Source organism: Salvelinus sp. IW2-2015, linkage group LG33 (assembly GCF_002910315.2).
Source record: "Salvelinus sp. IW2-2015 linkage group LG33, ASM291031v2, whole genome shotgun sequence".
NCBI lineage: Eukaryota > Metazoa > Chordata > Actinopteri > Salmoniformes > Salmonidae > Salvelinus > Salvelinus sp. IW2-2015.
The window spans coordinates 37,684,128-37,708,455 of NC_036872.1; the positions used below are offsets into that span (position 1 = coordinate 37,684,128).

At 45.3% G+C, this 24,328-nt stretch overlaps 1 protein-coding gene across 2 annotated transcripts in view; it reads left to right on the plus strand.

The window, feature by feature from the left end:
* The first annotated feature begins 3,058 nt into the window (after positions 1-3,058).
* The window catches only part of slc39a14 (solute carrier family 39 member 14), a 31,815-nt gene continuing 10,545 nt past the window's right edge, over positions 3,059-24,328 (plus strand). The window contains exons 1-6 of one of the 2 annotated variants that reach the window (XM_023978847.2): positions 3,059-3,150; positions 3,903-4,218; positions 7,376-7,553; positions 10,799-10,968; positions 13,912-14,034; positions 20,181-20,330. In XM_023978847.2, the coding sequence (XP_023834615.1) occupies positions 3,931-4,218; positions 7,376-7,553; positions 10,799-10,968; positions 13,912-14,034; positions 20,181-20,330 (909 nt within the window). In that variant the 5' untranslated portion in view covers positions 3,059-3,150; positions 3,903-3,930. Of the gene's footprint in view, positions 3,151-3,902; positions 4,219-7,375; positions 7,554-10,798; positions 10,969-12,279; positions 12,450-13,911; positions 14,035-20,180; positions 20,331-24,328 lie in introns of both variants that reach the window. The other variant, XM_023978846.2, reaches the window with a different exon arrangement.

Consider the following 24,328-nt stretch of genomic DNA (forward strand, 5'->3'; position numbering starts at 1 on the left):
GTCTCCATCCATGTAGCCTATTGGTTCCCCCGTCTCTTCTGTCTCCATCCATGTAGCCTATTGGTTCCCCGTCTCTTCTGTCTCCATCCATGTAGCCTATTGGTTCCCCGTCTCTTCTGTCTCCATCCATGTAGCCTATTGGTTCTCCGTCTCTTCTGTCTCCATCCATGTAGCCTATTGGTTCTCCGTCTCTTCTGTCTCCATCCATGTCAAGTACTGTATGTTCCTGTAATAACCTAAATATGTGTGATCTTTTACGTCATAGTCCCCAAACCCTAGTTTTGTTATGCAGCAGTGTAGCCGACACACAGGTCAGAGACCAGGGTCCTGGCAGGGAGTCAGGTTGGCTGGTATTGACTAGAGCAGACTGACTGATCCTACCACCTTATCTATATGTGGTCTAAATATAACCTCTGGAGACATGCCTGGACATTATAAACCTCTTCACTACTATTACTTTACCTTGTCATCCTGAGAACTCTGAGTCAGCCCTGCACAGTATTATGGGTATTTTTATCCATTCAGGACCACAGTATTTTAAAGGTCCAGTGCAACTGTTTTTTTGATCTCTATCACATCGTTTCTGGGTAACAATTGAAGTACCTTACTGTGATTTTTGTTTTCAATTAAATGGTCAAAAAGGAAGAGAAATATCTTCTTAGCAGAGAGGAATTTCTCRAGCAAGAATTTTGCTAGGACTGTCTGAGTGATCTGACTTGRGAAGGGGAAAACTGAAAACGATCTGTTATTGGCAGAGAAGTTTTCTTCTTGGTCAAACTAATTTACCGCCTGGTGATGTCAGGCCAAAACTCCATCTCACCAAAACAGGCTGATATTTCAGGCGATTTTACACTAAAAAGGCAATAAATATATATATATTTTTTTACAATTTCACAGTATAATTCCAATCTCATAGTTTAGAAATATATACCGAGTGTACAAAACATTAGGAACACTCTTTTTATGACAGACTGACCAGACTAATTATTTGTTTACAGGAATGGGAAAAATGTCCTTTCTATTTTATTCAACTGAGTTCAGTTATATTCTTCTTACTGTAAAATCCTATAATATAAAATAATGGCACAGGATTTATAAGCGTATCTGGTCAGCTAAATGAACAAGCCTACAGCCAAGGTCACAGAGCATAGCCAGATAACATGCAGTAGGCAAACTCATAATCTGTTCTTCTAAAAAGCCTTTTCTTCATATCATAGTGTTTCTTTAGACCTGACTAAAATATATCATGGATTCATTTTTTTATTTTTATGTATTCGTTCCAAAGGCATCGGAGGCTTGTATACAGCTGGAGACCGTGAGATGCTGAATGGGTTTATGTTAATAAACAGTCAAATACAGTGAGACCAGCAGTCTTCTACATGACAATAACCGTCTGACAAAATGTCATGACAGAAACAGCTCTAGGTGCAACTCAATAGTGGGAAGGTGTTCCTAATGTTTTGTCCACTCAGTGTGGGAAGGTGTTCCTAATGTTTTGTCCACTCAGTGTATATAAAACCCAGGAGAATCACATTTTCGACTGCACTGGGCCTTTTTTTAATGTTTATACTCAGCAGTTCCTGCTTAATCTTTTGGATGTGTTTAAACTTCTACATCTCGTTCTAACCTGATGATTTAGTAGTCTGGGTTGTGTTCCATATGCTCCACACCTCGCTAGACAGAGTCTGGAGGTTTTTGCCATGAAACATTGAGCCCCAGTAGCTTGGTTTTACTCTGGCGGACTTCACTCCATGGTGAAGGAAGGTGAAGTTCATTATAGACAGAGAGAAGACCTCAATTGACACATTTGCTGTGAGTTGTCATTGACAAACAAAGAAAGACATGCAACTACAGAGGACAGACGTAGCTACAAGGTGGGCGTTTCATGATTTTAATTTTTGAAGTATTGACCTTGAGCAAATCGATGTAGTCGGAGCTAGAGTCCACAAAGCCTGGTCTCTGCTGGCTCTTTATCTCTCTCTGCCCCTCCGTGGCTCTTTACCTCTCTCTGCCCTCCGTGGCCCTTCACCTCTCTCTGCCCCTCCGTGGCTCTTTACCTCTCTCTGCCCCTCCGTGGCTCTATCTCTCTCTGCCCCTCCGTGGCTCTTTATCTCTCTCTGCCCCTCCGTGGCTCTTTATCTCTCTCTGCCCCTCCGTGGCTCTTTACCTCTCTCTTGCCCTCCCGTTGGCGCTCTTTATCTCTCTCCTGCCCCTCCGTGTCTCTTTACCTCTCTCTGCCCTTTTTCCAATCTCTTCCTGTGTGTCATCACAAGGACAGGGTCACAACTGAGCCTGCTTCCCCAGCCAGACAAACATAGAGAAACAACGGAATAAAACCGAGGAGGAGGGGAAGAGGAAGAAACAAGGGCAAAAGAGAGAGACTGTTTACAACGCCAAGTCTGCTAGATGGGACAGTAATACTAGACTGTTGACCCCCCCTGAACCCAGATCTGGCTTTCCGAAAAAACTATCTGTTATGTTCCCATGGCGCACAACTACACATTCTAAACTGTTTTTATCTCTCAAAACTAAATGCGCGGAATCCGGAACAAGGAATGTCAACGTTGGAAGTGACTGGACAGTTCTTAGAACTGGACTGTGGGTCTGTGGCATCTGCTTGGTTCCCAATGTCTGAACTGATGTCTAACAGTCTAGTGTGCGGCAAGTGGGTATACAAGTTGTGTTTCCATGGTTGGCTGGCTGCTGTATAAACATACACTGAGCGTGTTGGCTTGTACTTTTCCCTTTATACTCTAAGTTTTTAAACTCAATATTTTTCTCTCTCCCACAGTTGATGCCTGCTCTTTCTATTCTTCACTCTACTACCCAAGCCCGACGGAAGAACCTTAAGAGCTCTACTCTGTACCGAGGGCTTCTACTCTGCTCTTACTCTGTACCGAGGGCTCTACTCTGTACCGCAGGGCTCTACATAAGAGCTCTCTACTCGTACACGAGGGCTCTATCTGTAACCGAGGGCCTCTACTCTGTTACCGACGGGTCTTACATAAAGAGCTTTACCTCTGTACCGAGGGCTCTACTCTGTACCGAGGGCTCTACATAAGAGCTCTACTCTGTACCGAGGGCTCTACTCTGTACCGAGGGCTCTACATAAAAGCTCTAAGCCCCGTCACACTACTCCGGTTGGAAGAGGTAAGTCTTTCATACTGCAAGGCAATGAATAGAAACTTTGTTCTGAACCGTTTACTTTGTGTTTATTTAGCCTCCCTCCCTCATCTCACTTAGTCAACTGCAATGATGTAATATGGATTATTGATGTCTGGACTGTTGACTGAATTGGTCCTCTGTGTGTGTGTATTAGACTCTGGACTGTTGACTGAATTGGTCCTCTGTGTGTGTGTGTTAGACTCTGGATTGTTGACTGAATTGGTCCTCTGTGTGTGTGTGTTAGACTGGATTGTTGACTGAATTGGTCCTCTGTGTTTGTGTGTTAGACTCTGGACTGTTGACTGAATTTGTCCTCTGATGCATAACTGTGTGTCATTGTAGCTACCCCATCTTCCTGTCATGGAATGGCTACTGTTATTATGTGAGATCAGGGTGTAATTGTGTTTGGGCTCGGGTTGCTGGGGATCGGGTTTTCCCTGCTCTCTCCTCTGTTCATTGTACCAGGTGTAAGACAATGAAACTTGGTGTGTGTGGCTGGCTGGCTGGCTGCACAAAAAGGTTTGAAAACCAGTCACTGTGTTGGCCTACTGACCCCCTCTGTGACCTTTATGACCTCTCCTCTCCCCAGCCAGAATCCACTGTGTTGGCCTACTAACTAAGCCACCTTGGCTCTCCCATCTCCTCAGCCAGACCTACCTACCAATCCACCTCAGTGACCTCTCCTCAGCMAGCCAGAACTACTAACTAACCCATTTTGCTCTCTTCCTGTTCCCCAGCCGTAACCCAGCCAGTGGAGGGGTCATCATGACTCAGAGTCCCGTCCATGGCTGCTCAGTCTGTGTGGCCCAGCTGACAGTCTTCCTCTCCCTTGCCCTGCTGTTGTGTCCCCTGGGGAGAGCGCTCGGCGAAGACCAGGYTTCTCCGGCCCAGGTGCTGCAGGGCCTGTTGGAGCGATATGGGGACAATGCCACCATCTCTGTCCCCCAGCTCCGCTCTTTGCTGGCACGACTCGGTGCACCTGGCCTGGGAGACAACGGCACCGCTGCAGAGGCGACAGCTCCACCGGCGCCGCCCAGAGTCAACCTGTCCAAAGTAAATCGATTTATATTGACTGATACTAAGCATTAGGAGCCGCTCTCTCCTTGCATTTCCTTCCTTTCAGACCCCTTCCCTGAGATCTGTCCCACACAAACTTTAATGTTTGTCTTTTCAAAACATTTGTAACGAATCATATTGATTTATTGCTGTTCATGTCAAAACAAAGGAAGTGACATCCCTATATCCAGTCTGTCTCTGGGGTTGTGGAGAGGGGGGGTTGAATGGGGCATCCCCCCTTGTTTTGGATGTTCTGGTCCCCCCGGATAATTTTTTACGTAGAAGGACTGAGAATCTCAGTTTTGGTGACTCTTTCTAAGTGGACATTCTACTCCAAAAATGAATTAAATAAATTATGCTGACACCATACTCAAATATAATTTCCAACTTCAGAAATGAGCCCAATAACATGTTGGTACAATTATTTGTTAATTATTTTAACATATTGGACCATGCATTCAGCCTGTATGCATGGTCTATATATTTTCAGGTATGCTACTAGCACAATAATCATTATCAACCCCAACTGATGAGCATATTTGCTATAATAATACGCTATAAAAAAATGATTACCCTATTGGGCCAATCATTAGCCAGATCCAAAATGTAAGATCTTGTAACTAGTTACATTTTTCTTCATATTACAGTGCTTCCTTAGACTGACTAAAATAAATCCTGTATTTATTGTGATGGTGTATATTAAATAGATTTTATTACTTTTTTAAATGTAGATGTTCCAAAGGCGTGCATCAGCGGCTTGTAATACAGTGTAAAATGATTACAACGGAACACTGAGATGGGTTAGGGTTACTAGCTTAATGCCATGTAGGACGCCTTTGCATCTTACTAGGCGGTAATACCATGTAGGACGCTTTGCATTTTACTAGGCTTAATACCATGTAGGACGCTTTGCATTCTTAACTAGGCTTATACCATGTAGAACGCTTTGCACTTTACTAGGCTTAATACATGTAGGACGCTTTGCATTCTACTAGGCTTAATACCATGTAGGAGCTTTGCATATCTAACTAGGCTTAATTCATGTAGGACGCTTTGCATTCTAACTAGGCTTAATAGCCATGTAGGACGCTTTGCATTCTTACTAGGCTTAATACATGTAGACGCTTGCTTCTTACTAGGCTTAATACCATGTAGGACGCTTTGCATTCTTACTAGGCTTAATACCATGTAGGACGCTTTGCATCTAACTAGGCTTAATGTCATGTAGGACGCGCTTTGCATTCTAACTAGGCTTAATTCATGTAGGACGCTTTGCATTCTACTAGGCTTAATACCATGTAGGACGGTTTGCATTCTAACTAGGCTTAATACCATGTAGGACGCTTTGCATTCTAACTAGGCTTAAGTCCATGTAGGACGCTTGCATTCTAACTAGGCTTAATATCATGTAGGACGCTTTGCATTCTTACTAGCTTAATACCATGTAGGACGCTTTGCATTCTAACTAGCTTAAACCATGTAGGACGCTTTGCATTCTAACTAGGCTTAATGCATGTAGGACGCTTTGCATTTAACTAGGCTTAGCCATTAGGACGCTTTGCATTATTCTAGGCTTAAACATGTAGGACGCTTGCATTTCTAACTAGCTTAATACCATGTAGGCGCTTTGCATTTCTAACTAGGCTTAATACCATGTAGGACGCTTTGCATTCTAACTAGGCTTAATACCATGTAGGACGCTTTGCATTCTAACTAGCTTAATACCATGTAGGACGCTTTGACTTCTTTACTAGGCTTAATCCATGTAGGACGCTTTGCATATTACTAGGCTTAATACCATGTGGACGCTTTGCATTATTACTAGGCTTAATGTCATGTAGGACGCTTGCATTCTAACTAGACTTAATACCATGTAGGACGCTTTACATTCTTACTAGGCTTAAATCCATGAGGACGCTTTGCATTATTACTAGGCTTAATACCATAGTAGACGCTTTGCATTCTAACTAGCTGTAATACCATGTAGGACCTTTGCATTCTAACTAGGCTTAATACCATGTAGGACGCTTTGCATTCTACTAGGCTTAATGCCATGTAGACGCTTTGCATTCTAACTAGGCTTAATACCATGTAGGACGCTTTGCATTCTAACTAGGCTTAATGTCCATGTAGGACGCTGTTGCATTCTAACTAGCCTTAATGCCATGTAGGACGCTTTGCATTCTAACTAGGCTTAATGCCACGTAGGACGCTTTGCATTCTAACTAGGCTTAATACCATGTAGGACGCTTTGCATTCTAACTAGGCTTAATGTCATGTAGGACGCTTTGCATTCTAACTAGGCTTAATACCATGTAGGACGCTTTGCATTCTAACTAGGCTTAATCCATGTAGGACGCTTTGCATTCTAACTAGGCTTAATACCATGTAGGACGCTTTGCATTCTAACTAGGCTTAATGCCATGTAGGACGCTTTGCATTTCTAACTAGGCTTAATTCATGTAGGACGCTTTGCATTCTAACTAGGCTTAATACCATGTAGGACGCTTGCATTCTAACTAGCTTATACCATGTAGACGCTTGCATTCTAACTAGGCTTAATACCATGTAGGACGCTTTGCATTCTAACTAGGCTTAATGCCATGTAGGACGCTTTGCATACTACTAGGCTAATACCATGTAGGACGCTTTGCATACTTACAGGCTTAATACCATGTAGGACGCTTTGCATTCTTACTAGGCTTAATACCATGTAGGACGCTTTGCATTACTACTAGGCTTATACATGTAGGACGCTTGTAACTAGGCTTAATGCCAGTAGGACGCTTTGCATTAATACTAGGCTTAATGCCACGTAGGCTTGACTCACTAGGCAGCGTACCGTGCTTATTATGGGAGAGCAGAGGGATAAGTTAACACAGAGTTGTCTTCTCTTCATGTTAGAGGTGTGTTTCATGGCCATGTGTCCCTGAGCTAAGGGAATGACTGTTCACTTTTTTTGTCCAGAGTTTGTGTGCTCAGGCATGGAACCGTCCAGTTCCATCATATCTATATGGATAAGTTAATCTCACTTTAGTTTTCCATGAAGGGAAAAAAGCATGTCCTTTATCAGATAGGAAGTGATTGGGGTTTCTTTTTGTGGTCAGTGTGTGTGTGTGTGTGTGTGTGACGGCTTGCCTGTTTCCCTCCACAGTGCTTACCTGGAGACACGCTGGCAGTTTACAGTATGAACGAGCAGTCTCGTCTGGATGGGCGTGGCCTACAGGAGCTCTGCCCCACCATGCTTCAGCAATTGGACTCGGGCGCCTGTGGGGTGGAGAAAAAGGAGGAGCTTATCATAGACCCGCCTTCCAAACCCACTGCTGCTGAGGGTGAGCCTGTCAACTCCTATTGTCTTTCGTAATACATTTGCAGTGTTTCCCCTACGGTAAAAAGGGGGGCGGGCGTGGCAGTGGACGTAGCCAATGGTTGAGACCGTCCTATAATTTTTTTTTATATATATATATAAAAATAAACATTTATAAAGCTAGTTTCCTGCCATTACACCTATTTTGCCATGGTTTATGCCGTGTTGTGATGCTGTCTGACTCAAGCATATCAAAATCAATGGGGGACCCATGTAATGACATTTTGGGAATTTTAGATTCTCCCGACTAGTTTTTATATAGGTAAAGATGATCTCATAAAGAATGTATACGTCCATTATCTTTTCTACATACTTTATATACGTGTTTTATACATATTATTTTGTTGTTGTTTGATGTACCGGTACTTCAGTTCCAGTATACTGCTGACTGTTCACGTTCTGTTTTAAAGGCAGTTAAGTCACTAGATGACACAACCAGGGCAATCATTTTCCACTGAACTGTCTTATGTTAAACTTTCTCCAAGAAGTTTTCATTAGAACAATTACAATTCCCTCTTCTCTAGAAATCTGTTGTGGGTTAGATTTGGTCTGCAGTATGAAGTTCAGAGGAAGGTTCACAAATTAAAAGGCAGTTGGTTATGTTTCTCCTCGTCTTGTACTTCCTGGTCCACTTTAGCACAGAACAGCCATTATTAGAAGGCCACTGTCAGCGGATACTAGATACAGAATCCTCTTAGCAGGTACAGATGATACGTAAAGGCACCTCCATCTTGGATCGATCTGGCTCACACTGCCCACAGCTTCTCAGCCTGCTGACATCAGAGGTGGGCAGGCCATGTAACTGGATATCCTTGTTATTACTCTGGAAGCCATTTTAGTATCTGGTTCTAATCTAGGGGATTGTGTTGTGAATGTATGTAGGCTGCAGCCTAGGCTTTCGTACAGGCGCTTTTAGGGTATAGTTTAGTTTTATTACGTATAAATTGGCAGTGTTTAACATGCAAACAAGAACAGTAGCTACTAGCTAGTTCTCATCAGAGCCCAGTCTAAGTTGACCCTGGTGTAGCTGGTGGGTATAAAAAGACTGTTAATGACAGGCTTTGAGAATGTAGTAAACTAGTGTGATCGTCCCACTGGGGCGCTCCACCTAGAATTACAGTACATAGAAAGGACATTCTAACTCGCTGTGGAAAGTCATGAGGATGTTAGAACTGTGTCAGGTACTACCTATTCTGTTTCTGTGGTCTAACAGCACTTGTGGTGTGTTTAGAAACCAAACTCAAGAATGTTGATATGCCTTGCCCTCCCATCTCGATACCAGCTAAMAGTTCTAGTTGCAATTTGCAATTATTCTAACACATGAACTGACAATGCTGGAGAAGAGCTCTGTACTGTGATTGTGTTGGTGATTTATCTGGATGTTGTTCAAGAAGATGTTTTAAAAACCTCTCACTCTTTATGCTATTTGTCCCTTTCTGTGTCCTAATTTCTGTCAAGAGAGGCATTGATACAGGATGTGTTTTGGCCAGAGATACATTTTCACTCATCTTCCACTAATGTCTAGAGCACTCTCCCCAGTGTCGTCCTGGGTTCAAATAGTATTTGAAATCTATTGTGTTTGCTTAAGCCAAACCTGGAGTGGTAGATGGCATKGTTTACACTTTTGAAACGATTCCATTGGCCCTATTGCGCCAGGCAAACTCAATCACAGCTAAAGTATATTTTAAAGATTTCGAATACTATTTGAACCCAGGTCTRGGACAGGGTATTTGGCCAGCTGTGACTCGGGCTGAGGTGCTACTAGCTGCTGCTGTTGGGATGCTGCAGTGGGGGCAGAGTGACGTCGGTTCAATATGTCCTATTGCCCTCCTTTTAAAAGTCTCTGTTCACAGAAATGGCCGTCTCTGTTTTGCTCYAAGATTTGTGCTTGTCTCATTTTGTTTAGGATTTCAAGCACCGTATTTGAAGATGACTGCTTCCTATTGAGACAATGTGTGTTCATTATGCAGAGGGTAGGAGGGTTTGGTCCGTCCTTCAAATGTTTCCCTCTTCGTTGCAGGTTACACTATAATGTTCCTAGTTAAATAAAGGTTACGTTAACAAAATGCTAGGGAGGACGGGCTGACGTTGCTTTGTGGTTATGTGGTTGTTTGACCTACTTTGGGTGCACTAATTGTAAGTCACTTGTACGTCGCTGTCGATAACCGCRTGTAAAATGTCATGTTCTAACCACACGAGTCAGGATGTAGCTGTCAGCGACGCGTCTTTCAGACAAGGATGTGGGATGGATCAATTATTTTCAAGTGTTTACACCGTAGTAGTCTAGTCCTGTTTGAATAACACAGGAATGAGTTGCCTCTGCCCATAAAAACTGCATCCTCTCTGCCCTGCTTTAAAAATAAAGTTAAAGAACTGTTTGTCTTTTTTAATCCATTTGAACGTACCTTATGATGTCACTGCAATGATGAGAGAGATGTTCTTCTTTGTTTTATTATCTCTCTGTCATACTGTGTTCAACCGTGTTGGATCATGTTCTTCTTCTTTGTTTTAATGTTTTATTATCTCTCTGTCACACGGGGTTCAAACCACGTTTGGATCTTGCCTAGTCATCTTGTTTTAAGAGGACCACAATGGAAATAAGTCCCCAGATTCTGTTACCTCAATGATTTAACCCATGTTGCATATATGGCTTTTTCAAGTTTTATGTGTGCTTGTTTTTTAACATGTCGAATTAATAAACTCAAATTTCTCTACAGACTCTTGTCACTTCTGCAATCCACACCACAACCTAAAGTTAACCAAATCTTCCCTCCCCACAGGGATAGCAGGTGTTTTTTGGTGTGCTGAAAGGAAACTTGGACTCTTAACTCTCATTTTACATTACGGAGTTTTATGCTCAACATGTCGACTGCACCTTTCCACAATGTCACTTCTCCCTCCCATTTACCACTGATCCCTTTCCCTTCCCATACTGCCCTGTGATACCTCCCTCTCAGACATCACACACATCATCTGTGATCATTGCTGCCTCCTGTAGTCCAGTTCCTCTGTGATCATATTCTGCTCATGTAGTCACAGTCCTCTGTGATCATGACTCGCTCCTGTAGTCACAGTCCTCTGTGATCATTGTCACAGCACACAGAGTAATTCTCATATTAAACAAACGGCATGTGTGCGCTTCAGTGTTCACTTCAAACCTTCTCTTTTGGTGTGTCGTGTGCCTCCTCTTCTCCCTCCTTTTCCAATCAGTGTGGGGTTTCTCTATTCTGAGTGTGACCCTGGTCAGTGCCTTCTCTCTCACCGGTGTGTTCCTGGTTCCCCTCATGAGGACGAGTCACATGCGCCGGGCGCTCGTCTTTTTCATCGCCCTCTCCATCGGAACGCTCTACTCCACCGCTGTGTTCCAGCTCTTGCCAGAGGTGCGGTATCCATCAATCCCCTGTTGGGAAAAAGTCACCCCCCCCCCCCAAAAAAAAAATTCTCCCCCATCCCCTCCCTCAATGCCCCACTGACCACAGCACTCTCTCTGTTCTTCACCTCCTCCTGGGCATTTCCTTCTCTCTCTTCCTGGGAGTGTAATTAGCAGCTTGGGAATTGTCGTGTTCAACCAACCAGTGGTCATCAAAGAGCTACTGTGATTCTACAGTTGCTTCAGTGATTTTCTCTGCCACTGGAATTCTGGACTGGTTGTTCTGTCTGTCTCTTATCTGTGTGTGTGTCTACACGGGCTGGTCTGGCTACTCTGCACTGTTCGCTGGCTGTGGAATATATATGCCATCTGTGAGACTGGTTCTCCTTTGAGAGAGGCTGGCTGGCTGACTTGCTGGTTGGCTGGCTGCACAGTGCACTGTACCTCTCTAAGCTCACCTCAGGGAAACCAGGCCAAGTGGAAATTTACTGCTCCCAGTGTTCCACAACTTTACCTCCTTTCTCAAAATACGATTGGTGAATTTGGTGTTTAAAATAAAATGACGCTCTCAGGCAGTGGGACTGTTTAGTGTGTCTGCAGTGAGCCAGCGGCAGCAGGAGCTCAGACCATGCCCTGGGGCAGCTAGCTAGTGGAGTGGTGCAGAGCAGACACACACCTGGCCTGAAAGACAATGGTGTGTGTGTGTGTTCTTAGCTACCCTTTCTCTATCTTTCTCTGGTTTTATCTGATCGGTCTTGCGTTGCGTACTCCCTAATACCCACCTGTATTGTGTGACCGCTCCAGTTTAAAGCACCAGTGGTTCCAGGCTGCATCATAAAGGCCTGAGGATTCTACTTCCTCTGATCTGCGATGACATAATTACTCCCTCATCTCTTAATCACAGGCTGTTTGGGGTTGGAACACTGGTCTGATGGGAAACAAGTCATGGTGTCTCCATCATACAGTGATCTCACACACACACACACACACACACACACACACAGAGGTCTGTGAATGGACATTGATTGTGAATAGACAGTCAGTGTCCATTGATTGGGCATTTCCTGTTCTCTGTGAACAGAACTGTTGAGGGTGATGTGATTATTTTCTTCAGGATTGACATTTAACTGGTGTTCTCGGGTTAATCCTTCTACTGCAAAAAATAATATCTTTAATGATTTCATGATGTTAATTTAACTAATTTTCCCCTTTCTTTCCTTTTTTCCGTTCCTCTTTGGTCCCCCTTCCCTCTGTCTCTCTCTCCTCTCTCCTCCTCTCTCCTCTATCTTTCCCTCCCTCTCTCCCCTCTGGTCGTGGTCAGTTTGGGGTTATGGCTTCCTGTGTGTGACCTTCATTTCTCTGTGTTCGCTGGTTGGGGCCAGTGTGGTCCCCTTCATGAGGAAAACCTTTTACAAGCGTCTGCTGCTCTACTTCATAGCCCTGGCCATTGGCACCCTCTACTCCAACGCCCTGTTTCAGCTCATCCCAGAGGTAGTGTGAAGGGCACGCTATTCCCTGCGTAGTGCACTCCCTTGTTTATTGAACAACTTCAAAAACCTATTCCCTATGTAGTGAAATACATTAGTGCCCTATTCCCTATGTAGTGCACTACTTTAGGCACCCTATTCCCTATGTAGTGCACTACTTTAGCACCCTTTCCCTTATTTATTGAACAACTTCAGAAACCTATTCTCTATGTAGTGAAATACTTTAGGCACCCTATTCCCTATGTAGTGCACTACTTTAGCACCCTTTCCCTTATTTATTGAACAACTTCAGAAACCTATTCCGTATGTAGTGCACGACTTCTGGCACCCTATTTCCTTTTATAGTGCACTACATTTGGCTGAGGCTATGGCCAAAAGTAGTGCACTATATAGGAAATAGGATGTGCTCCACTACCTCAGATGTCCCCCCCCCCTCTCCAAGCAGCCCTCAGCCCAAATGAAACCAGACTAACTACGGTCATGCCCGGCCCATAGATTAATTRGGAGAACCACCCACTTAATTAACAGTATCACTTTATTGTCCCCTATGTGATTCTGAAAAGCAGACCYGTTGAGCTGCTGCTGGGCCTTCCTGGAAAGGGGAAGCACTGAGGAAAATAGTTTCTCTAGCTTTAGTCTGTTCTGAGATGGACTAGAAATTCACCTCATCCACCTGGGTCCATTTTGCAACAGAAAACCCATCACATGATCCCAAACCAACATGGCAGAGAAGAGTTGGCTGAAAAGTACTACCATATTTGGAAAYCAGGCCACAGTAGATGACCTTAGCAGACAAACAGCCCAAGGTGTTAGCTAATGTGCTGATTACAGTGAAATATAGATACAATGTCTGCCTTTTTAAATGCTTGAAGCAGTATTTTGCCATTTGATAGCGCTCTAAACAGTGTTTTTATTGGTGATGTTTATAACAGTAGGCTATCTCTTAGCCTGGTACTGTGTCCTTGAGGAGAGAAACTGGCTAGCGTTTGTAATATCCTGTCCAGCCAGCCAGCCAGTCAGGGCTGTTATGTCCTTCCCCCATAGTCTCAATAAGATATCAGGGAGAATTTACTTAACACTTGACTTCCTGAGATTAGTTGTCACCTAGTATTGTTCACATACCATTTTATAAAAGAACACTGACCGTGTGAAGTTAGGGATTGGTATTACCAATCTTTTAAATGTATGTACTGAAAATCATTCCCAATAACACATATAAACACATAAAGTAGGTCAGAGACCTGGATGTAGAGTGAGAAAATGGCCATAACTGACATGTTCCGCTTCAATTGTGCTGAGTCATGACGCAGCCATAATTGGCACTCTTCCCATGTAATAGTCCCTAGCTAGTTCAATCAAGCCAATTCTAATTTTTACACAAATCCTTTCACTGTCAGATGTAATACCCTGTTATTAACCAATTTGACTGATGCGTTATAGTTAACTATGTATATTGTCCTCCCTAGGCATTTGGTTTTAACCCTATGGTGGACAACTATGTGTCTAAGTCCACGGTGGTGTTTGGAGGGTTTTACCTCTTCTTCTTCACTGAGAAGATCCTCAAGATGCTGCTCAAACCGAAGGATAAGGTGAGTCCGCGTTCAACAACTTTTGCTGGTATTTGTTTTGGGTACAGCGAGGTAAAGGACAAGGATGCACAAGGATGACAAACATGAGATATGTCATTTCTTTCATCCTGTCTGTTTTTGCATGGTTTTCAAAAACATGACATTTGTTTGCCTGGTGCAAATGTGTGACTAATGTGTGAACCTATTGGGATTGGTCAGAAACCAGAAAAGTGTTATGTACTGCACATGCATTATAAACTCAGCAAAAAAAAGAAACATCCTCTCATTGTCAACTGCGTTTATTTTCAGGAAACTTAACATGTGTAAATATTTGTATGACCATAAGATTCAACAACTGAGACATAAACTGAACAAGTTCCACAGACATGTGACTAACAGAAATGGAATAATGTGTCCCTGAACAAAGGGGGGGTTAAAACACAAAAGTAACAGTCAGTATCTGGTGTGGCCACCAGCTGCAATAAGTACTGCAGTGCATCTCCTCATGGACTGCACCAGATTTGCCAGTTCTTGCTGTGAGATGTTACCCACTCTTCCACCAAGGCACCTGCAAGTTCCCTGACATTTCTGGGGGGAATGGCCCTAGCCCTCCCTCCGATCCAACAGGTCCCAGACGTGCTCAATGGTATTGCGATCCAGGCTCTTTGCTGGCCATGGCAGAACACTGACATTCCTGTCTTGCAGGAAATCACGCACAGAACGAGCAGTCTGGCTGGTGGCATTGTCATGCTGGAGGGTCAGGATGAGCTGCAGGAAGGGTACCACATGAGGGAGGAGGATGTCTCCTGTAACGCACAGCGTTGAGATTACCTGCATTGACAACAAGCTCAATACGATGATGCTGTGACACACACGCGCCAGACCATGACGGACCCTCCACCTCCAAATCGATCCCGCTCCAGAGTACAGGCCTCACTGTAACGCTCATTCCTTCGACGATAAACACGAATCCGACCATCACCCCTGGTTGACAAACCGAAACTCGTCAGTGAAGAGCACTTTTTGCCAGTCCTGTCTGGTCCAGCGACGTTGTTGCCGGTGTTGCCGGGTGAGGACCTGCCTTACAACAGGCTTACAAGCCTCAGTCCAGCCTCTCTCAGCCTATTGCGGACAGTCTGAGCACTGACGGAGGGATTGTGCGTTCCTGTGTACTCGGGCAGTTGTTGCCATCCTGTACCTGTCCGCAGGTGTGATGTTCGGATGTACCGATCCTGTGCAAGTGTTTTGTTACACGTGGTCTGCCACTGCGAGGACGATCAGCTGTCCGTACTGTCTCCCTGTAGCGGCTGTCTTAGGCGTCTCACAGTACGGACATTGAAATTTATTGCCCTGGCCACATCTGCAGTCCTCATGCCTCCTTGCAGCATGACTAAGGCACATTCACGCAGATGAGCAGGGACCCTGGCATCTTTCTTTTGATGTTTTTCAGAGTCAGTAGAAAGGCCTCTTTAGTGTCCTAAGTTTTCATAACTGTGACTTTAATTGCTGACCGTCTGTAACTGTTGGTGTCTTAACACCTCCACAGGTGCGCGTTCATTAATTGTTTACGGTTCATTGAACAAGCATGGGAAACAGTGTTTAAACCCTTTCAATGAAGATCTGTGAAGTTATTTGGACTTTTTAGAATTATCTTTGAAAGACAGGGTCCTGAAAAAGGGACGTTTCTTTTTTTGCTGAGTTTATAACCTATAGACATGACCCAATACACCTGACCATATTGTAACGTTTCTCAGCCCAATGAACCCAGGCTTCAGGACCAACAGTCATCTAGTATATTTGTGCCAASACGAGATCACCTGATTTCAACTCGTCAACTAATTTATCGTAACAACTTTTTGCTAGTTCAATCAGGTGTGCTGCTGTTGGAATTGAACAAATGTGAAAAGACCGGTATTCCAACTTCCAAGAAGACTCGGTTGAGAAATCTTGTTCTGTAGCGAGGCTCTACGGTGTTCTTAAACATCCACTAGTCTCGACCAGGGCTTTTCACACACACCGATAAGCATCCGCCCTTTAGATGGATTAGAGAGATATTACTGTTTGCATTTTGACAATGTGGATAAAATCATATCAGTCGAAGCTGGTTTAGCTTGTGTATCAGGGCGTTGGCTTTATGAACAGTAACAGAACAGTTGGCCTTCAACTGAAACGGGTGTGGRATGTTGCTTCTGCTTATTGCATCTGAGATGATGACGTCGGATGTTGTTGGGTCTGTTTGCTTTGTGTCGTGTAGCCTGGAGGAGACCTTACTTGGATGTGAGTCAATGACACATTCATAATTACACGTGTACTTAAAACAGACTCAAGTGAAGTAGACGCCTGCAACACAAGTTCGCATTCAGAGACAACAGAAAGTATTCACRTCCCTGGACTTTTAACACGTTTTGTTACAGCCTGAATTTAAAATGGATTAAATWGAGATTTATTTTCACGGACCTACCTACAATGCCCCATAATTTCAGTTTAATAATGATTTTATTTTAACAAATTAATTCAAAATAAGTATTCAACCCCTTTGTTATGGCAAGCCTAAGTTCAGGAGTACAAATTTGCTTAATAAGTTGCATGGACTCACTCTGTGCTATAATCGTGTTTTAATGTGATTTTTGAATGACTACCTCATCTCTGTAAGGTCCCCCACACATCTGTAAGGTCCCTCACTTGAGCAATGAATTTCAAACACAGGTTCAACCACAAAGACGAGGGAGGTTTTCCAATGCCTCGCAAAGAAGGGCACCTATTGGTAGATGGGTAAAAAATAAAATAAAAAAGCAGACATTGAATTAGGCGTGGTCGGTATACCGGGGTATTTGGAAAAAGCCATGGGATGGTTAATACAGTCTATAGCGTCACAACTATTTATTTTAATATTTGTACTTCAACTTTTTTAAGTTAATACCTGCAGTCAACTTGTGCAATAATTAGATTAAGAAAGGATGTTCTTTAATTTCACCTTCACATTATGAAAGCACATCGTAGTTCCCCAGAAACAGTTGAGCCAGTCACGTGTTCATTTAAAGAGCACAACAACAACAAAGCGGTGAGTCTGAATGGGACCTTCAGACGTTAATGGACTCCATACATCCTTCTGATAACTGCTATGGACTTCATCAGCGCAGGCCTAACGAACTCTATACGTACTGATAAACAGCTATGGAAATTCACCCGATAAGACTTATGATAAAACGACTATGGATTTACTGAAAACTGAGGCATGAATCAACAACGATCTGTAGTTAGTCCCAAACATACTACACTCGAATGATCAGAGTGCAAATATGAAGCCCTGGTACAGAATAAAATATTCCAAAACAGCATCCTGTTTTGCATCAAGGCACTAAATACTGCGAAAAATGCAGAATGAAGCTAAGCACAGGCAAAATCCTAGAGGAAAACCTGGTGGAAAGCAGACAACCAAACACTGAGAGATGAGTTCACCTTTCAGCAGGACAATAACCTAAAACACAGAGCCAAATCTACACAGGAGTTGCTTACCAAGAAGACAGTGAATTTACCTGAATGGCTGAGCTACAGTTTTGACCTTATTTATTTAAAAAATTACCCCTTTTTTCTCCGCAATTTCGTGGTATCCAATTGGTAGTAGTTAGTCTTGTCGTCCTCCGAAACACAACCCAACCAAGCCGCACTGCTTCTTGACACAATGCACATCCAACCCGGAAGTCAGCCGCACCAATGTGTCGGAGGAAACACCTGGCGACCTGGTCATCGTGCACTGTGCCCGGCCCGCCACAGGAGTCGCTAGTGCGCGATGAGACAAGGATATCCCTGCTGGCCAAACCCTCCCTAACCCAGACGACGCCAGGCCAATTSTGCGCCACCCCATGGGYCTCCCGGTTGCGGCCGGCTGCTCSAACCCAGAATCTCTGGTTGCACGGCTAGCACTGCGATGCAGTGCCTTAGACCACTGCGCCACCCGGGAGGCACAGTTTTGACTTAATCTACTTGATAATCTATGGCAAGACCTAAAAAATKGTTGTTTAGCAACCAATTTGACAAAGCATGATGAATTTAGAAAATAATAATGGTCAAATGTTACACAATCCAGGTGTTTAAAGCTCTGACCGGCTGACCACACCGCTCGCGTCGTGTGCGCTGCAAAATAAATGTACACATGCATGTTATTCAATCACTGCACCCACACTGCTTGCGCATGGCAACGAGCGCCTCGGTAACCAGGCGCTAAAAAATAACTTGGTTCTATTTGGGATGCTTGATGTGCTGCAAGTCCTGCCTCTTCCAACTCCTCATTAGTTTTTAGGAGCATATACCCACGTGGGTGATTGAAAGAGGAACTGCGGTCCACAGTCCAGTCCAGTTGGTGGTGGTAATGCACCTTAAAGTTGGTTGCCAACCGCTATATAAAGTCCAAAGAAGAAGCCTGAAGGAGGTGAGATTACTAGAAACAAACTTTTACCCTTTTAYGTGTGGATTAATTGTCGGAGTAGAGGACCTTGTGCATTTCAGATAAAATAACAAYGCAATGTTTATATCCCAGGACAGATTAGCTAGCAACAGCAAGCTAGCTAGCTAAATTGCCATAAATGTKTATTGCTTTTCGACCTGTCCCCAAATGAATATAGTTGGTTCAGAGTTGGTTTTGATATTTCAACCTGCGTGTCCCGAYCRCGTCTGGTGTGGSGGATCAAAACCAGCATGCGCGCCATTTCGCAAGTGGAGGCACGTGCTCGTGCTGTCTGGTCAGCATGTTAGACTTACCCAGAAAGACTTGCCGCTGTACTCGCTGCTACAGGTGCTTCTCCAAAGTATTGACCCAGAGGTGTGTGCACTTACTTAAATTTGATATTTTTGTATTTCATTTATAATAAATTGGCTCTTTAAAAAAAAAAAATTTTTTTCACTTTATCTTGATGGGGTATTGTGTGTAGATGATGGGTGAGAGAGAAAACATTTTAATCCATTTTTTAATTCAGGCTGTAACACAACAACATGTGGAATAAGTAAAGGGCTATGGATACTTTCTGGAGGCAGTGGAAGTGTCCTCAGGGCTTTGTGTAATGAAAGGGGAATACCAAGTACGTTGTACAACTGAAATGTGTCTCCTGCATTTAACCCAACCCCTCTGACTCAGAGAGGTGYGGGGGGCTGCCTTAATCGACATCCACGTCTTCGGCGCCCGGGGAWCAGTGGGTTAAYTGCCGTAACTATTCTTTCCTCTGAAGATATTCTAATTTATCAGCGACTACTGTACGTGCCAGACTAACCCGCAAGGCGCCGAGAGAGGTGCTTCACATTGTTTAGTGTGAGAATGGCATCTAAGGCATGTACAGTAGCCACGGATGATAAATGAGAACACCTTCCAGGAAAGAAACCTGTTTTATGTGGAGCGACGGTGTGAACTGCCTTAAAAAGATGCTTCACATTGGTGCCATTTTTTYCCACAGTAAACAATCAAGCCATGATAAATGAGAATGTAGAATAGCGACATGAAAGAACACTACCGTCACTGCACCTGTCTCTGTAGCCCAGGGAAAGTCCCGGGAAGGTTGCTTAGCGACGCTAGTATCAGTGGATAGTTTTAATCTGGTCAGTAGTGGTTGATGAGATGTCTATTTAATGCGGTGCTATGACCCAGAGTAACCCCTGTATGTAGTAGTGTATAATAATATGCCATCTGCCTTATTGGTCTGTTGTTGACATTGTTTGAGGTGATGCTTCCTCCTATTGGACCTTCAGCATAGTGCAGCTTTGAGCCATATGATTAAGACCTGATGGATCAGCCAAGCCAATGTAATACCTTAACTAACACGGGTCAGGTGTGGCCTCTTAAACCAATTATATGGTCTACTTGACCCATTTACTGTACAGGGGCCTACTGAAAGCTGTGCTTTAACGTGGCGTCATTAAAATACTTTTCATGTGACTTGTATGGACTTCTGATTCCCTTGCTAATGGTCCTCGCTCTCTCTCTCTCTGCTCTCTGCTCTCTCTCTCTGCTCTCTGCTCTCTGCTCTCTTCTCTCTCTCTCTGCTCTCTCTCTGCTCTCTCTCTCTCGCACTCTCTTTTTCTCGCTCTCGCTCTCTCTGCTCTCTCGCTCTCTCTGCTCTCTCATTCTCTCTCTCTGCTCTCTCATTCTCTCTCTGCTCTCTCCCTCTCCCTCTCTCCAGGGCCATGACCACAGCCATTTCCCAGCCAACGGAGACATGGAAGAGGACGTGACAGAGAAGCTGCAGCAGAGTGGAGAGGTGGGGCTTAACCTGCCCAAGGTGGACGGAGGAGAGGGGGACCGCATGCTCACCCCTGCACTGACCCCACCGGTGAGAGAGAGAGACACACACACACACACACACTCACCTCCGCACTGATGCCACCGGTGAGAGTGACACACACTCACCTCCGCACTGACCCCACCGGTGAGAGAGACACACACTCACCTCCGCACTGACGCCACCGGTGAGAGTGACACACACTCACCTCCGCACTGACCCCACCGATGAGAGAGACACACTGACCCTACCTGTGAGACAATTTACATTGAACTTTTTTGTAATATAGTTTAGCATTCATCTTAAGATTCTTTTGGTCATGTAGTGTATGTGGATCCTGCTCGTCGAAGAGAATTAGTGAGGTCTGGCTCGCAGTCGGCGTTCCAATTCATCCCAAAGGTGTTCAATGGGGTTGAGGTCAGGGCTCTGTGCAGGCCAGTCAAGGTGTTCCACAGCTCTCGTGTCACGATGGAGGGAGCTTGTAAAGGGTGGTTAACAGTTGGCTTCTTTACTCTGCTGTGTGGTTGTGTTGGGGGCATGTTGCTTGTGAGGGCGCCTGTTAATCACGTGCGGGTTGGTTTCTCCTGTGTGTGGGGGTGTACTAGGCATCGGTGGTTCTTCTGTCGTGGCAAGCACTAAGGAGATAGCGCGGGGGCGTCGTAGAAGGGTGTAAGTTCTTCACCTGTGTGCTGGGGGGGTATAACAGGTTGGTACTATACACCTAGAAGCGGGGGGTGCTATGTGGTGCACAACTGACACTGAAAGTGAGGGGGTGTAAGAGGGGTTGAGCACATCCCTGTGGTGTGGGGGTGTACACGCGGATGGTTTCTACGATTCTCTGATGTTAGGGGGGGGTGTGTAAGGGTGCGTACACTTCCTGTGTGGGAGGGGTTTTGTAAGGGTGGTTACTGACCCGAAAGAAAGAGAAGCAGAAAGGCGTGGGTAACGGGTTTGTTGCTACTCTAGTGTGTAGGCGGGTGGGTATAGGTGGTACTGTACCTGTGTGTGGGGGGGGTTGTAAGGGTAGTTCCTTCGCTATCTGATGGCTGACGGAGTTAGGTTGTACATTTTATGGGGGTGGTACTCAACTCCGAAGCGGTAGGAGGCGGGGTGTAAGGGTGGTTTTTTCCTGTGTGTTGGGGGGATGGAAAATAGAGAATCGTTATATCCGGCCTGATGCTGTGGGGTGGGTGTTAGAGGGTATACGGTTCATCACTTGATCGTGGGGGTGTAAGGGTGGTTCTTCCCCATGCATGTGTGTGGGTTTGGGAGCGGAGATAAGTTAGTTAGTCTGGGGGGGGGCAGAACCTTTACTGTGTGGTGTGGAGGGTCGTTTGTTAAAGTGGGGGGGTGGGCGGGGGGCGTAAGGGTTGGTACTCCTGACGGGGGGTGTAAGGGTGGTACTCCTGTGTGTGGGGGTGTAAGGGTGGTTCTTCCCTGTGTGTGGGGGGGGGGGGTGTAGGGTGGTACTCCTGGTGTGGGGAGGGGTTGTTAAGGGTGGCTCAATCTGTTGAGCCCGCAGCGATTGGCATTTCCGAAGGGGCAGGGGAGGGGGGTGGAGGAGTGGGCTTCTCCCTGTGTGGGGGTGTAAGGGGTGGTACTGTTTGCGCTTCCTTGCGCCCTGTGTGGTGGGTGGGCGGGGGGGGGTGTAAGGAGTAGTTTCCTGTTTGTGGGGGGGTCGTAAGGTGGTATCCTGAGAGGGGGGTGTAAAAAGGGTGTGTTCCCTGTGTGTGGGGGTGTAAGGGGTGGTTATCCTGTGTGTCGGGGGGTGTAGCGGTGGTTTCTCTGTGCGTGGGGGGTGTAAGGGTGGTTCTCCTGTGGTGTGTGGGGGTGGTGTGGGGTGTAAGGGTTGGTGACTTCGTTACAAAATCCTGTGTGTGGGGGGGTGTACGGGTGGTTTTCTCCTGTGTGAGGGGGGGGTGTACAGGGGTTTGTTTCCTCCTGTGTGGCATGTGGGGGTATAAAGTGGAGGTACTATGACCCTATGAAAGGGGGGTGTAAGGGTGGGTTACTCCTCCTGAAAGGGGGGGGTGTACTATTGGTGGTGGGTAAGCTCGGCTGCTCGGCCTGTGTGTGGCGCAGGGTGGGTGTAAAGGGTTGGTTACTACACCTGTGTGTGGGGGTGATGTAGAGTGGGATGCGAACTAGACTTTCCTTTGTTTTTGGTGTATGCGCCTAGGTGGTTGGTTCATATGTGTGTGCTTTAACCTCAGACGTGCAGTTATGCACAGACCCTGGCGGGTATGGTGGGTGAGGGTTACAGAGGCACCTGTACTGAGGACAGACGACCTTGTATATTTTAGCGCGCCGGCGTAGTGTAAAGGAGCGTCTTCAGGGCTACCACTCGGCGTGTTCGTGTTCTTGGTGGGGATGCATTACTGTGGTGCGCCGATACTTACCACTCCTGAAAGTGGGGTGGTCATCGAGCCGATGTGGTGCTTTCCTGTGTGTTGGGGCGAGTAAGCAGGTGGTCTACTGGTTTATAGAAGCGGCGTTCGTGGATAAGAGTTCGTTCCTTGTGTGGGGGGTGTCTAGGGTGGTTCTCCTGTGTGTGGGGTTGGGGGTCGTCCATAAAAAAGGGTGGGTAACTACAAACACAATGAAAATAAAACGCCCTTTAAAAAAAATTTGAAAATTGGTTAAAAAAATATGGAGAGAAAAGATGTAGTGGTTTCTATGGCTCCAATAAGGTAGCGTATAAGTCTTACAGGTATAGGGAGGAACTGGGGCAAGCTACTGAGCAGGGCAGAAATTTGATGAACTTAAGGGGTACGTGTGTTTGGAAGGTGGCCTATGTCTGCTGAGGGAAAGTGGGGTTGCTCAAAGGGTTGGTACTACATCTGGAAGAGGTCACTGGGAGTGTACTTCTTACGAGAGGCCATGTTCACTGCCTAGTGATAGTTTGGTTTGGGTGCGCGATGTTGGAGAGTTGGGTGGATGTTTTGCTCTCGTGGATTGTTGGTGGATTTGAGGGGATACGCATGTAAGGTGCGTGTTCCCAGTTCTCAGGGCGCGGTCGTGGCTCGAAGATGAGGGGTGTAGCCAAAGCGACTTAAGATATCTTGAAGCTCGGTGTGCCACGCATTGTGGTTTGGTGTGGAAGTGCTCAGTGTAACAGGGTGTTCCACCAACGTTTGTGTGGACGGACACTCCGCGACTGCATGGGGGTGCAAAGGGGTTTTTCATCAAAACTATGAAAAGTGAATAGAGGGGGAATTGCAATATGAGTGAGTTAGGGAATATCTCTTCGAGTAAAGAGTTGATGAATAGCAAGTCAGAGCGCAGTTGTATGTTAAGGGTGTTGTGGTAGATTTCTTACTAGTTGAGCCACGTCGCTTTGGGGCCGTTGAGGTTGTACAAGCTGTTGCACTCGTCGTTTGTGCGATTCTCTTATACTCTGCTTCACTGGGATATGGTGCTTTCCACAGTATTGAAGGGAGTACCACATATGCTGAGCAGTTGTTGCTTTGCTTTTTCTCTTCACTCTGCGGTCTCGAATTCAGTGCCCAACCGGATGTCTCAATTGGGTAGAGGTTGGGTGATTGTGGAGACTAGTGTCATGTGATGCAGCACTCCATCACTCTCATTCTTGGTCAAATAGCCTTACCACAGCCTGGAGGTGTTTGGGTCATTGTCCTGTGAAAAACAAATGAGTAGTGCCCAGACTAAGAGCGCAAAGCGCCAGATGGGATGGCGGTATCGCTGTAGAATGCTGTGGTAGCCATGGGTGGGTTAAGTGTGCCTTGAATTTTAATAAATATGTGTCACCAGCAAAGCTACCATGCGACACGGTCCTCCTCCATGCTCACGGGTGGGGATAGCCGTCACCACACATGGGCATGGAGGTCATGGCCATTCACTACTCGCGTCTGCAACAAAAGAACATGGAGGTTGGTACGGAAATTCAATTTGGACTCATCCAGGCAAAGGAGAGATTGCCACCGGTCTATAATGTTCACTTGCTCGTTTAGTTTCTTAGGGCGAGCGCATGATAGGTTCCTTTTTCTCTCGTTAGTTGCGGTCGCTTTAGTAGTGTTTCTTATCAGTAA